We start from the raw sequence: 15252 nt of genomic DNA, 5'->3' as shown, positions 1-15252 counted from the left end.
GTTAATCAGGTAAAGTTAAACAAGAAAAAAATGATTTATGGCCACTTTATAAAATAAAGACAGTCTTCATTTTAAGCTACAATGTAAAGTGCTTTATTCTGAGATTATGTATTGTGGCAGAAGCTAAAACTGCCTTTTTTCTAACAGTGCCAGAATACAGCCTCTTTTTCTTTTTGCACTAACAAGACTGCTTTACCACCACAGCCCACTCTAAGTAATTAAATCAATCCTTTGTACTTACCGTATTCTCCTCTAGTGACGGTACTAGATCTGATTATATGCTTCATGCATATTCAAAGTACTGCACTGACAGCTCTTTAATGAGCTCTTACTTAATCAGTATGAACAATGTTCATCTTGTTCTTTTTTTTCCTCATGCATTAGAGCTAGGAACAGTTGGGAAAAATGAAACATCCAGCATTCATTTGAAAAATATATTGTACTTTGAAAAGTGTCTAAGCTGAGGAAGTTGCATTCTGCCCTTTAAAAGTCTGATGGACAAATTGGATTACTAGTATTGGATTAAATAACAAATGGTTAGAGGAGAAATGAGAAAAGCTCACTGTGATCACAGGCTTTAATATTTTTTGTTACTTATAAAGCTAAAGGGGTCTTTAACCAGTTATTAAAGTCAGGATTAATTTGTAATGGTTCAACATACTGGCTTTTAAAAGCTTTTTAAATTTAAAAAATTTTAAATCCCTAAAAACAATAGTGTAATGATGTATTAGAAAAAAGTTTAATTTTTTTATTACTCAGCTAGGTATAGATTTCCATCATCGTGTACTATCTCAAATAAGGAGTTACATAATTGATTTAACCTTAACTATGGTTTTTATATAGTTAATTTATATAACCTGTGTAGCAATATGTAATGTGTCTTTAAGTATTTCTTATTGTTAGGCTTATTTCCTTTTGAAACATAAAACTCTTGTATTATTAGTTATTTCCTAACAATTGGGGGAGGGGGATTTTTAGTCTTACCAAGAAATCATAGGCATGAGTTAAACGGAAAATAACATAGTTACCACATCAATATTGTTATTGTCAAGGACGCAGTCTCCCATTGAAGAAAATGATGCTAATTTAAGAATAGGCTAGTTGCTTCTAGTATTCCCTGAAAGCCTCAATTATAGGCTAAGTTAAACTCAAAACAAAGTTTTAATACATCTGTATTTTTAAAAGATACTTATATTATGAACACAAGAATTAAGTCTTTAATCAGAAAATAAAATATCATTAAAACTGCACCTATTAATAATGCACACATGTGTGATTTCAGTGATCAAAAAGGCCTTAACCAGGGCACAATTGGCCTTTTTCCAAATTGCAAGCTTTTTCTCAGCTTTTTCTTTTTACTCTTTCTTCTTTTGTTGCTACCCAGGGATTTGTTCCTATCGCAGCCTATATCACATGACTAGTGTCAAGACATCACATGGTCTAAAGTGAATACAAAACCAGCTACCCTAAAAAGAGAGATTAAAAGTACTGTAAAACAATAAAGACTTTTGTTCATACTCTAATAAAGTCTATCCTGTCTGCTCTATAACATAAAGTTCTAACAGCATTTAATGAAGACACATATCCTCACTATTCTCCCTAATGATGAGCAACAGATACCTATTTTACAGGGATTCTCTGAAGTATATGTTTAATCTTTTGCACCCAAAGCAGCTCTTTATACTCTATTTTCATTCTAAATTTTACTTCAAATTTCTATTAATGTGAAAATAGTTAATTAAAAGGTGCATCCATAATTTATGCAAGTATTAAAAACAATGAAGTAGATCTTTAAACAGTATGACAAAAGCACATCACTGGGCAATATACAGGGGTAGGCAAAAGTAGGTTAATTATAATAAGAAAGTTAATAAATCATACAGTAAGTAATAAATAATAATACAAGCATAAACTGTTTCATGCACTCACAACTGTAAACCTACTTTTACCAGCCCCTGTATAATATGATCTCACTTTAAAGAGAAGAAACCTGTTTGTATATATGTATACATGAGTTATATATGTGTGTGTGGTAGACAACTATGTGGTCTGGAAGGAGATACACTAAACTGTCATAGCGCTTCCTTCGGGGGAAGGGGGGTTGAGTGGAGAATTGGGAAGGGTGGGGTTGGTGAAAGAGGACCTGACTTTTTACTCAATTATATTGCCATACTGTTTGAATTTTTTATATGTGTTTGAAAGTTAAAAGAAAATATCTCATTGAAAAAGAAAATAAAACTTAGAGAATGAGCTGGAATATTGAGTCTTAGCTAGGGTATTTAATTTGTTGTTAGATATTTAAATTAACCTTATCAATCTATACAGAAGGTGGACTGAAGTATTAAATAATGGCCTAGCAAAACAATAAACCAATAATGAGTAAAATTCAGGAAGAAAAGAATTGCAAATTTGACTAGGTACAATTAATCTGAAAGAGTAAGTAAGAAAGTGGGGAATTAATTTTTTTTAGTATGATTGTGGTCTACTTCTACATGAATAATACCAAATACGTACTATATATTATAATCCTTGGTGCAGCGACCTTTGAAGGGGGGTGTTATAGATGATGAATGAATATTAGGAAAAATGAATTTTAAATGTGCAATTAGTAAATTTATAATCTAAAATGTTAAACCATCTCTCTGATGAAATGTTTTCTGATTTACTGACATTATTATGTTCATTATAATGTGTTTTTTCACAGATTTTTTTGTAACCTGGTCATTTACAATGTATTTAAAATGATTTGCAGGTGTTTACCCTATTAGGGATGGTGACTTCCAGAATGGTATATGCACTATATTTTTAGTTTATTTTGGGAGCAAAAATTAAGAAAAATTCAAGTTGTTACAAGTGGAAGCTTTCACAGAATCTCTGGACTTCTCTGATCTTCCTGCTAGTCTTATAATTCTCATAATGATTTTTTCATTCTTTTTCTTTATCATGACCACATGTCTGTCAGTACCATGAGTTCCTCATTGAAATATAGTAACAAATCAGCCTCTGGGCTGGATTTAAAAGTTGGAACACTTTTGTATGGTCTATAGATATGTTCAGGGGGACTAAAATATACATTCCGAATAATACCAGCATTAGAAGATTGAATTTTAGATTATGAATTTTTAAATATCGATTTCTTTTTTCAGGCCTTGGACTTTAATTTTACGTTGTTATAAACTATGTAATTTGTACTATCGAGGTAGCTGAAATGTTGCATGTTAAAAAATACTTATGCTAAACTGTTATTTGCTTGTGAATGTCATGTAACAGGAAGTAACTCTCTGAATTATAGGAAGGAACACAGAAGAAGAAGAAGCTATGATGCAGGAATGGTTTATGTTAGTTAATAAGAAGAATGCCTTAATAAGGAGAATGAACCAGCTCTCTCTCCTGTAAGTACTCACAACTGCTTGTTTTTCCTACATCATTGATGGAGCTTTTTGTTACTGCTTTCTTTGGCATTTCATATTCATTAGGCTTAATTTTTCCTTTCCTTATAGATTACAGTTTATATAAAAATAGTATATAACCAATTTTCATCTGAACAGTAAGAATTTTAAAATAAAGTGATAGATACTAAAAAACATGTTTACTATACAGAAAGCCAATGAATATAAACAATTTTTGTATTTAAGAAATAAAGCATTGTACACAGAAAAGAGGTTTGGTATACATTAATGGTAAGAGGGGAAAAGAAATAAAGTAGAAACTTATTTTACATCAAGTTTTAAGTCAAAAATAAAATAACTCTTAGTAAGGACAAAAGTACCTTTGTCTTTTACAGATGATGTTACCCTAAATTTTACAGAGAAGTGACCTTTTTATGACTGTAAGAATTACAGTAAAATGTAGACTAGACCAAATGTAAGCATTCTTAGTCCTAAGCATTTAGTTTACTGTAGGACTTAATGTTTGTTCCTTTTTGCTAACAGGGTTCTTATACTATGCCTCTTAGTTTGGGAAGGAACCACCTTACATTTTACTTTAGTGAAAACAGCTTTTCTTGTCATTTCTTGTCATAATCATGTCAAAACTTGATTATGAAGTTTTGAAGAGTTATGAAGAAGTACAAAAATTAACTAATCAAGGATTTTTAATTGTCACCATATTAAATTTGCACTGGTGGTATTGTCATATTTCTTGTATTTGCACGTGGAATTCTAGGAAAAGAGTATTGTGAACTATGAAAACTATTTTACAAAATAGTCTTATACCTGGCACTTAATACAAGAATCATTGAAGAATGGAGACTACTTATTTGCAGATTAAAGTATACTTCTGTGCAATTCAAAATTGAAGGAGAAAAATAATAGCCCTAGTAAATATTCAACCTGAGGAAGATTTTAGGTTTGTGTATCATTTGTTTGGAGTAGCTTAAAGTTAAAGAGAAAAGTCAGTTATGAGTCCTAAAATCAATGTAACCTAAAGGTTCTTTTAAGTGTTTAATGATTTAGTAATTAGCATATTGATGAACTTTTTCAACTTGCCTAGGGAAAAAGAACATGATTTAGAACGACGGTATGAGCTGCTGAATCGGGAATTGCGGGCAATGCTAGCCATTGAAGGTAAGAAATGCTGTGGTGTAGTGAGGTATGTGAGGTGTCAATTGTCAAGAGAAATTTAAAGAGTATAATACACTTCTGGTCTCCCTAGGTGTGGTCTGACTAGAGACCTACAGGATTTGCAAATAAATGCCATAGAATCAAAAAGCATTATTCATATAAAACCTAAGGTCCTTAATTCAGATAGATAATCATTATGCTTGCTGTTAAACACAGAATTGTCTTAACTTTTGTCAGTAAGCTTAAATGTCAATAAATGGAAAATATAAGGAGTTAAATGATTTAATTACATTTTACTATGTGCAATTTAAAGTTTTTTCCACTGGGGATGTTTGAGAAATATTTATCATTTTGATTCTTCACACTCAGACTCTAAATTTTACCTTAATATTTAATTGATGTCAACACTGAAGTATGTCAGTGTCCAATCTACTATAGTTCTTAAGATTCCAGCTCCTATTAAATGATTATTCAGGCAAAGGTTTGCATAAGATATAAATGAAACACTTTTACACTTTCCATAAAGCTTTTAAATGAAGTATGTAGTAATCCTAAACATGGTTCATAATATCAGTAAACATAGTAAACTTAACTATGTCATACACTAATATGATTTTTTAAAAATTATTGGGTGTTTTAGAATGCTATTCTCCTTATACTTCTGAGTTGAAAATGTCTCATAGTTAAAGATGTCTGTCTGCTTAAAAGCTAATCCTTTGGGCTCTGTAAAATGGACCTTTTGTCTAATCAATGCAAATTGATTTTCCTATTCTATATTGACCTCTTAACCCATTGACTGTCCATGGTAATTTTCTTCTTTACCTGATAAGCTACCTGATCTATAATAAGTCAATTCTAATTAGTTCAAAAACTGGAAATTTAAGTTTGTAAAGGGAAGACAAATGAAACCATGTATTTTTAAAATCTTCTAATTAATACTGTTATTAGGTAAAATACATGCTATTTATTTAAATAGTATCTTTTTACATTTATAGAAGTTTTAATTTCTTTTATGGCCCATAATCTCATTTGATAAATGTGACTGACAACAGTTGTATATACTCATTTGGAAATCAGACTTATTTTAAAAGGTTTCAGATAGCTAATTTCCTTCAAGTGGCAGTCCAAATGTATCAAATTATACCACTGATAATGACTATAAAATTTGTCAAAATTATATAAGAAGTTGTGTGAAACTTGCCATTGAAATAAAATGTACAAATATACTAAATGGTATTTTTTTGTCTGTATATAATTTTTGTGGCCATTGTATAGTTTTTAAGAGATTGTAAAGCTAAATAGTCAGTGAAATGTTGGTACAGTGAATACTGTTTATATGGTATATATACATGTGTGTAATTTCAACTGTATGTATACATATATAGTATGTGTAATATATAATTCATTATATACTTTATAGATTCATTATACAGTATACTAAATACGGAAAGCTTTTTAAAAATTTTTGCCCACTTCCTCATGTACATACAATAAGTTAAATCATCCCTAAAATACAGCTTGATACAATACAGTTGACTTTTAAGGCAGATATTGCTTCTATCCCAAAACCAGCATTATTAACAAATACTATCTTAAAAGGAGGGCTATGGTATATATAAAAGATCCCAGTTTTATTGGCAATCCTATCCTTACATAACCAGACCTACAATCTTAAATAATATAACATTTTTATCTGCCTGCTCTTCTTGTACATACAGAAGACCAGTAGAAAGCCATATTTTGTAAGAGGGGGGAAAAAATAACTTTTTCTTTTTCGAACTCTTGTTTTGTTTTATTTTTAACTAATATCATTGTTTAGAATGTGGTTGTGCCTTAAACCTCTCTGCCGATTTCTGTTGCTGCTTGAGAGAAAAAAGACTTGGAGGAAAGAAGGAGCCTGTTGATTACAAATAAAGACACTTTTTTAGAGAGAAGTCTGTCACACCAGCCTGGGCAGTACGAAGGCTGGACTGTCCTCGAGAGGCACTGACCATCTAGACGGTCAGTACTGAGCCAGCCCTTAGAATAGACATGACACACATGCAGTTAGTTCAGTAGCCTTTTGGAGTATTCAAACATTAGAGGAAAATAATACACACACAGGCAACACTGTTCGTTTTGTTTTTCTTTCCTTTGTTTTAAAGTTCATTCCTCTGTTCTTTTTCACCTCTTCTATGTAGTAGCCATAAGATGGTTTTTGTAATAAGTAAACTAAAATCTTTTCAAATAAATCTGCTGCTGAAATCATTCATTGGGAGAAAAGCGCAGAATATTAATAGCCACAGAACAGAGAAAGAAATACAAACAGGTTGATTTGAGAGCAAAATAATAATAATAATATTCAATATATCCATTCTTCTGAGAACCTGTACTCACTTTGGCCCGCGTTTTACCTTTTTTTTCCCCCCCAAGGTGTTTTTCATAGCAGGAGTTTCACTCTACTGAGCTCAGTTGTTAGGATCCCTTAAGCTAACAAACATTTTTCAGATACTTTTCCTATAGGTTTTTTTTTTTTGTTACAGATTATTTAATGCCCCCTCAGGAAAGATACATTCATTTCTGTACACATTGGGGTGGGCTTTTAGAAAGTGGTGTGTTCATTTTCTGCACAAGAAATGGATCTTCTCTAGGATTTTGTACATCTTGATTTATTCTTGGCTTAGAGTTTGAAGTGGGTGCTCTTCTAAAGGGATTTATGCATAGGTTCACTATTTTTGTAGTTATGGTTTATATGATAAGCTTTTTATATTTAAAATCAATATGTAATCCTGTGGAGGAGCTTATCCCCTAAAACCCCATTTGTAAATCTATTTTAGCTTTGTTGCACAGCACAGCCACAGTCTTCCATAGATTGATTAGGTACAGCAGTAGAATCCTATCAAATGGCCTGCTCTGATGATGATGCAAACTCTTTCAGGATTGCTAGTTGACTGGAACTAAAGATAAGGCTTGACTGCAATCCCCCAATGTGCTCTTTACAAAACTAGTGTTAATTTTCATCAAAGTACCGGCTTATTTATAGTGGCAAGGTGGAAGGTTTACTACAAAAACTTTAGGTCCTTTCTATGAAAGTGTTTATAGGTATTTCTTTTGCCTTTTTTCCAAGGTAATTGTCAACCTCAGCAAATAAAATGAATCAGGGAATAAATAATTGGCCCTATATATAAAAAAGAGTATTTTTTTAAATTAACAAATCAGCTCAGTGCCCAGGGACATAAACAGAATCTCTTTATTTTCAACACTTTGGCTCAAATGCAGCATCAAAACTTAATCCTGTTTGTTTGAGAGGATATGGCTTTTGTAGCAAAAATACACTGGAATCTTTAAATTAATCAGAACCTGCATTGTAGTCCATCCAAGCTAAAGTCAGTATATCTAGCTACTTGTGACTGGAGTTATAGGTGAATAATACTTTCTTAAAACATGTAACAGGTAACACATAAACTTACATACAAGTTTTTAAAACATGACATTGTCTAGTTGAAGCTATTTTGAAAAGGATTTTTTAATTTTTAAATTTAGACTTGCACATGCATTTGTGAATCTTGATCAGTATTAAAGGTATTAATTTTTTTTAAAAACCATAAAAATAGTTTACTTAGTGTTCAGATAAGTATGTGTATGTATAAATTTACTCCCATGAAAAGCAAATACAAAGAAAAAATAGTTTTGCTAATGTAAAATGTACTCAGTGCACATAGCTATTTTCTCTATAATTGACTATTATTTTGTAGATATTAATGTAATAAAGACAGATTTATTATGAAAAATCTTATACATTTATGCTGGAACATATGAAATTAACATGTCAATTAAATCTGAAATGATGAAAAGTACCTAAATTTTTATAACTTTAAAATGTTTTTGTTAAAGTTATGGGAAATTGAGCTTGGAAAAAGTTAAGATTTTTAAAATTAATATTTCAGGAATTAAAAATGTTTTTTCTCTAATATATATTGTTAAAACCTTATTTTTTAAAAAATTAAGGAAATCTTGATATTTATTATTATTAATCATAGACACTGGTCAAGTGCAGAGAAAGGATAATTTAGTTAAGAAATTATGTGTCTGTTAAAAATTTTTTATTTCAAAAAATTTTGTAATTTTCAATTTAACTCTAATTTTTAAGTGTGTGGTGGAGAAAACTTTCCAGTTGTAAAGCTCTTATCAAAATTTTTTGAAAATAAAGAATTGTAAATTAAAGCTTATAATCAGAATATTTCTTGAGGTTGGAATGGAAAACTTGATAGTCATCAAAATTAGTGATCTTAATAATTATAAAATTCAGTTACAAATCTTTTATAATTTTAGCAGGTTTTTCTCTGAGTTAACATTTCTAGAACTACAGTTACCTGAAATTAGACTAGCTGACCTTTAAGATCTTCCCAACCTGGTGAGGTCTATTAATATATCTACTATGTAGAATGAGACTGATGAAGAACAAGAACCAGATTAGAAAATTGTCCAAGCATTCCTGAAACTCAGTAGCATTTTAATCCAAAGAATAAAATTATGATAGATATAGCTTTTCTTCAGTTTTGCTGTTTCATTATTATTTTAAAATTTTTTGCATTTAGAAAAAAACTTTTCCATAGTAATAATTTCTTCCATGCTATAGGATATTTTTTCTTTTTCAGATATAATTTTTTAAAAGATTTGGGTTTTTTATGAGAATGTAATGTGACCATTTGTGTGGTGTTTTGTATCGAATGTGGGTAATTAATATATGGCATGTTTCATATATATGTGGATATATGTATTTGAGCTTATAATGAAAGGAATAGTGACAAAATTGAATAAACCATTTAGTTTCTTGCTGCTATTCTAACCTTTATTGCATGATGATACATCTAATTTTTAATTTGTAAATACAAGATAGAATTCCCTCTAGCACCATTTGCTTTCATAAAGCTGCTGAGCAGTTTGCTGTCTTGAATAAATTTTGCTTTGGAGAGGGTAGGGGAGATTTGAACCAGCACATTCTTGTGTGGTTTGTGAAGATTCACATGGTAACCAGCGGTGTGCATTGTTAGGTTTATCTGAATAAGCTCCAGCCATGTGAGTTTTAACATGACTGCCCAGGGCAATGGAGAGAAGAGAGAAACCCGAAAGGATTGCACTTCTTTCTGGTTTTTTGGAAAGTGCCTTTGCTGGGGGAGGGGGCTGCATGAGTCAGTGGTCACGGCTTGCCTTTTTTTTTTTTTTTTTTTAAGCTGGTGTCCTGTTTCCCTCTAGGTCCTCATTTGTTCTGCTATCTGCCTCATCATCTACTTCTTCTTTTCATTGTTTACCTTCCTAATGAGGGAGGCGGGGTAGACTGGGGATTGATTGACAGCTACAAGCCCTTACAGTCTGGCCAGAGAGCAGTTGGCTTTGGTTTCAAAAGTGCTTTAAATGTTCGATTAGGTCCTGTTTTTATTAAACCAAACTGCTGCTCATCTTAAGGAAATTATCAGACCAGCAAAGATTAGGAAATATAGTATTGGGGTCTAAAACCAAAAAACTGTCCCTACCCATTGAAAAAGGCACTGCCCATCGAATTTTCCAACCTTTAACATGGGGTTTAAAAAAGAAGTATGTGATTTTTTTCCTTTGCAAAAGTGCTTTGATTTGAAATCCCCAGCCAACCTCTCCAAAAGAAAACTGGCTGTGATGCGATCGAGAGCTGCAGTGTAATATTGCAGAGCAAATTTATTTTTTACTTCAAAGAAAAATGCTAATTAGCCGATTCACTACTTTTAAAGTTATTGTGAAGCATATGGCGCCCAGTGTGAGATACATCCAACTGCTAAAATAGAGCGAAGAGGAAATTAGCGAAGAATGGGCTGTATGGGGTGAGCTTGGGGGTGGGGGAGGAGAATAGGTTCTCAGGCAGATTCTCTAGCCTTTTCAGAATGATTTTATCGCCCATCTCTGCTTCCCGCCTCCTCATTTACCCACATCCCCCACCACCGAAGCTTCGGGCCGACCTCTTCCGGGCCTCCAGCTCTCCCTCCCCCACTTCGGCTGAAATCAGGTGCGCACCTCCGGCTGGCCACTGGCTCACACCTGGTCTCTCTCTGGTTCCAGCCCAGCCATAGCCATCTCCATCTGCGGGAAATTTTAGAAAGCAGGGTTTTAGGGGTGAAATTGTTACCATGACGGCCAAACTATCCTCAAAACACTAGCTAGTGGTTTTGTAATACGGTTCGCGGAGAAATACAGGGAAGCTGGAAAAGGCGGGAAGGGGAGGGCAGGGTGTGCAGAGGTCCTGCGGGTGGATGACCCCTGCTGTCCTCTGCAGACTGGCAGAAGACTGAGGCCCAGAAGCGACGTGAGCAACTCCTGCTGGATGAGCTGGTGGCCCTAGTGAACAAGCGCGACGCGCTCGTCAGGGACCTGGACGCACAAGAGAAGCAGTGAGTGGCTGTGGGGTCGGGGTCGAGGCTCTGCCTCCTGCTGAGGGGCCCAGAAGTTTTCGGAACTTAGGTCTAGAGGTCTCTGGTGGGCCGGGGGAAGCCTCCCGCTGGCCCCTCGATGCCCATGCCGGCTGGGGCACGGAATGCGGGGTGAAAAGGGAGAGCTGCTTTGCCCTCTATGAAAGATAATTTTGTTTCCTGTTTGATTTTCAGGGCCGAAGAAGAAGATGAGCATTTGGAGCGAACTCTGGAGCAAAACAAAGGCAAGATGGCCAAGAAAGAAGAGAAATGTGTTCTTCAGTAGCAGCTGGACCAGACTCTTTCCCAACATTTTAGTCTTGGGTCCCCAGACCAGAAAAAGTCGGACACGTTGTTGATTTAAAACTTTTAACATTTTGTTTGGCTGGATTGTACTTATTTACCACCATTACCACCCCTTTTCCTCCCTCCTTTCCAGATAATATACACAACTCCAAAATAGCTTTGTTTAAGGATTTTTTTGGGTGGGTCAATCATTTGCTTGAAATTATGTGAAATAGATTTGCACAGATACCTTGTGAGTGATTAATATTGGGAGTGTTCAAGAAACTGTTTAAAGAAGAAAGAAAAGAACACCCTACCCTCATTTTTTGATGGGAGAAAATTTGAAAACATTTTTGTTGTTGTTAATAGCATAATGACGGTGGGAGGGGGGTAAGAGGGAGATAAGAAAAATGTCGTGAATGATTTTTTCCAGTCCTGCCATATGTAACCCTAAATTTTATAGTTAGATCATATTCAATCTACTTATTAAACTGTGTTCTATCTACCAGTGGGATTTTCTGCCGTTGTTTTGCATTTTACTGTAAGGATAGTAGAGTTCCTTTCCTCTGCTTTCCTCAGAGGATGGCCCTTTAACATTAGCCTGAGACAAGTCCTATGATATGAAGGTGAGCTATGAGGATGGGACTAGTTGACATGCATCAGTTTACAAAGAGGTCTTATCTTCTGAGAATGTGCTGTCTTTTCCTCTGGATAATTATTTATTACATCTAGCTTGGTTCCTACTTTTTGTTAGGTCTCAACATTGGCTCAAGATTGCTGTTAATATTTATTCTGTATTGATAAAAAAAAAAGTCTGTCTTGCCACTATGAGTAAATCCCCCAATTAATATTTTCTTCTCTAGCATAGCACTGTCATTTTTGTGTGTGAAAATGGTTATCTGTTTGTTTATTTATTACAATACTGAGGTCATATATAAATTTTCAATAAAAGCAGAAACTTTCTTACCTTAAACACTCTGCTACTTCCTTGTAATGAAAACGACACTGGTTTGAAGAGAAGTTTGTGTATCTGTAAGACTTTTCATGTGGAAAAAAAATGGTCTCCTTGAACGCAGGACAGAATACTGGAGTGTATTTGGAGCTGAATAAGTTTACACCATCCCGGAGGGGCCCTGCTGACACATGAATTCAAATTGAAAAGCAATTAGTCATATTTTCTTAAGCAGTGTAAACTATCATCTTTTGTAAAGGGTCATCTGTTGGTAAAGATTTGAGGAAATTTCTGATTCCACAGCACTGAAAAAAATGCTAATATTCTTGATGAATTTTCCACATTATTTTCAATTGTTATAATTTTGCACCCAGCTGAAGAACAACTATGATTTCTGATAACTGGCTAGTCTGTAGGTGCTTAAGTGAAAGGAAGAGGGTTATGGAGGGGGAGTGAGTGCATGCATATGTGTGCATGAGATGAGGGGAAAGAAACTTCTAACAAGAAGTTCTGAGCAGAAATTGGCGATTTTATGGCAGTTTCCCATCACCCCCCTAGAGAGGTGTTTGAAACAAAGAAGGCTCATTCAACAAGTCTAGAGACAGAGAAAACAGTCCACTAGCGTTTATAGTTTTGCCCAGCTCACACATACATATATACACACATTCATATATGTACATACACAAGTATTTATACATACACACAAGTTCCGTTCGAAAAGCAAGCAGCCGCCTTCAATTGCCAGACTTTCAAAATGAAAATAAAAACTTGCTAAGGTAGAGTTTCTTCGTGACAAGGATTTTAAGTTATTGAAAAGTTATCGGAACTCGATGAAATCGGGCATTTGCCCTCTATTCGAGCAGGAGAGCAGAGCGAGCGGCCGCTCCCCGGGGAAGCTCCCAAAGGCCGCCTCTCAGCCCGGGGAAGCCGGCAGACGAAATTGCCAGCCCAGAGCAGCCTGGGGTTTGGGCCACCAGCGTCACCCACTCTATTGACGCAGCACTTGGGGAACCTTCCCTCCGGAGAAGCCTTACAGAGAGGCGGCTCCCCAAGGCGCTCTCGACCTGCCAAGCCCCAGATCTGCTGCCCCTCCTGCCCCACGCCCGATCCTCGCAGGGTTTCCATTTAGGTGGCTTTCTGGCGCCCTCACGCCCCGCAGTGGCGGCGGACCGTGGACCCCGGGGACTTGCCGGGTCAGGCCCGCGGCGAGCGCACTGCGTCCAGATTCCGTCGCCTTGTGCCCTGGGGCTGCCCCCCGAGCACATCCGGCAGTTCGGGAGGCCGAAAACCCGAAAGCCCGAGCTGCGGGGAAAGAAGCTGCGGGCCCGGGGGGTCGCCGAGGAGGTGGAGCATTGGCAGCGGACTGGCGAGGGCGCAGCCCTCGGCCCGGTTTAGAACTTCCGCCCCTGGCTGGCCAGCATCCCTGGCCCCGGAGCCAAACCCCTCCCCCTGTCCCAAGTGTCCTCCAGAGTCTGGCCCGGCCTCGAGGTCACCTGGATGCTGGATCCGGGTTCCGGGGCCCAGCTCTCACGCCTCCTCCGGGCCGGGCGGCCCGGGCTGGGTCGACTTGCCCTCCCCCTACGACACCCCCTCTTCCCCTCCCCGCGTTGCGGCTGTTGCCGAAAGGGCCTCGGCTTCTGGCCCAGCATCTCCCACCTGGACATTGGCCTAGCGACGGCAGCCACAGCCCTCTACACAGCGAACAAGAAACTTTCATCTCCTCTCTCCTCTCCTCTCCTCCCTCGCCCCTTTCTTTTTCTTCTCTTAATCCCAGGATTTTATGGGTTGAGCATTAAGAAAACTCGCCGGCAATGTGGGATTAGATAAATACTCTCATTAGGGGCGGGGGTGGGGGGGCGGGAATCGTGCTACTTGATACCTCCCAACTTCCCCGAGACCGTGGCAGCATATGGACCCGAGCGCGCCGGGCTCCAGCGTGGCGGGCCCTGGGGACCGCCTGAGCACATTCCAGCGCGCACAGCCGCTCCACCTCTCCGCGTCGGAGCTCGGTTGGGCGCTGCAGCTGCCGGCGAAACGGGGCCCGAGGACGCGGGAGCGCGGGACGTAGCGGGCCCGGGACGGGGCACGCACCTCAGCCTTGGGGAGCTAACCAGGCGCGCAGCGTGCAGGCCCGGGCTGGGGTGGCGCTGGTCTGGGGACGCAGACGCCCGCCTAGGCGCACCCCAGGACGCCCGCATTCGCTTCCCCCCCAAATTTGTGCGCTCCAGCCCGCGCCTTTTCCCAGAACTGAAGGAGGGGGTATATTTCGTTTCTTTCTTTAAACCTCTGCACCATCCTGGGGGTTGGGGGATGGGGGAGGTTCCGAGCCGCGGGCCTCGCCGGCTATACACCCCGCCGGGGCCTGCGCGAGCCTAAGGTGTGTCCCCGCCCGGGTCAGCGCTGCGCTCTGCGCAGTTTCTTTTCCTTGTTAAGCTTTTCTTTCTCATGTTTTTTCCCTTTTCTTTAGTTTCTTTTATTGTTTTCTATGTGTGTCTTTCTCTCCCTTTTATGAATGGGCCGCGGTGTCTTTGTTCTGGAGAGAAGCGCCCGTGTCGCTGACTTTTGTGAACCAGAGAAGGATCTTGTAAAACCTCCTTTTCTCCTTCACACTTCCCACTCCCACCCCTCCTCCTTTGCCCCTTTGATTAGATGTTCCCTCATCGTACAAAAAAAAAAAAATGTAATTTCGTTGGTCTGGCGGCCACTTTCTTTGAACATTAGCTCGCTTTCAGCTCCAACTTCAATTAGAAGGAGTTGATTTTGAGAGATCAACAAAAGAACCGACCAAAGCCTTATTAAAGATCCTAAGAAGATCTCCCGGGTCCTTTGAGAAGCAGTTAAGGAAACAGTGCGCCCTCCATCATATTCTGTTACCGTATTTTATTCGGACTCCAAAGGAAAGTGTCGCTTGGGGGAGGGAGAAGCACTTTGATGAGCGGCGGCCGCGGCCCCTTTTCACTCAGCGGGCTCCCCCTTCCTTCTCCCCTCGCCCAGCGCCGGGTCCGTTCTGGGTTCCCGACCCCGCAGCCCAGGCAGC

General features: G+C 37.9%; 1 protein-coding gene across 6 annotated transcripts in view; it reads left to right on the top strand.

Moving 5' to 3' along the window:
• The window catches only part of EHBP1 (EH domain binding protein 1), a 359207-nt gene extending 346997 nt beyond the window's left edge, over window positions 1-12210 (top strand). For all 6 annotated transcript variants that reach the window (XM_054586913.1, XM_054586912.1, XM_054586910.1 and 3 more), the window contains 4 exons: window positions 3293-3392; window positions 4492-4565; window positions 10846-10960; window positions 11174-12210. In XM_054586913.1, the coding sequence (XP_054442888.1) occupies window positions 3293-3392; window positions 4492-4565; window positions 10846-10960; window positions 11174-11264 (380 nt within the window). In that variant the 3' untranslated portion in view covers window positions 11265-12210. The remainder of the gene's footprint in view (window positions 1-3292; window positions 3393-4491; window positions 4566-10845; window positions 10961-11173) is intronic.
• Window positions 12211-15252: the final 3042 nt, after the last annotated feature.

This window comes from Pteronotus mesoamericanus, unplaced genomic scaffold (assembly GCF_021234165.1).
Source record: "Pteronotus mesoamericanus isolate MK-2021 breed Mesoamerican mustached bat unplaced genomic scaffold, CSHL_Meso_final contig_98, whole genome shotgun sequence".
In the NCBI taxonomy this organism is placed as follows: domain Eukaryota; kingdom Metazoa; phylum Chordata; class Mammalia; order Chiroptera; family Mormoopidae; genus Pteronotus; species Pteronotus mesoamericanus.
The sequence above is the reverse complement of the archived record's forward strand: the minus strand, read 5'-3'. Positions and strand labels throughout refer to the sequence as shown.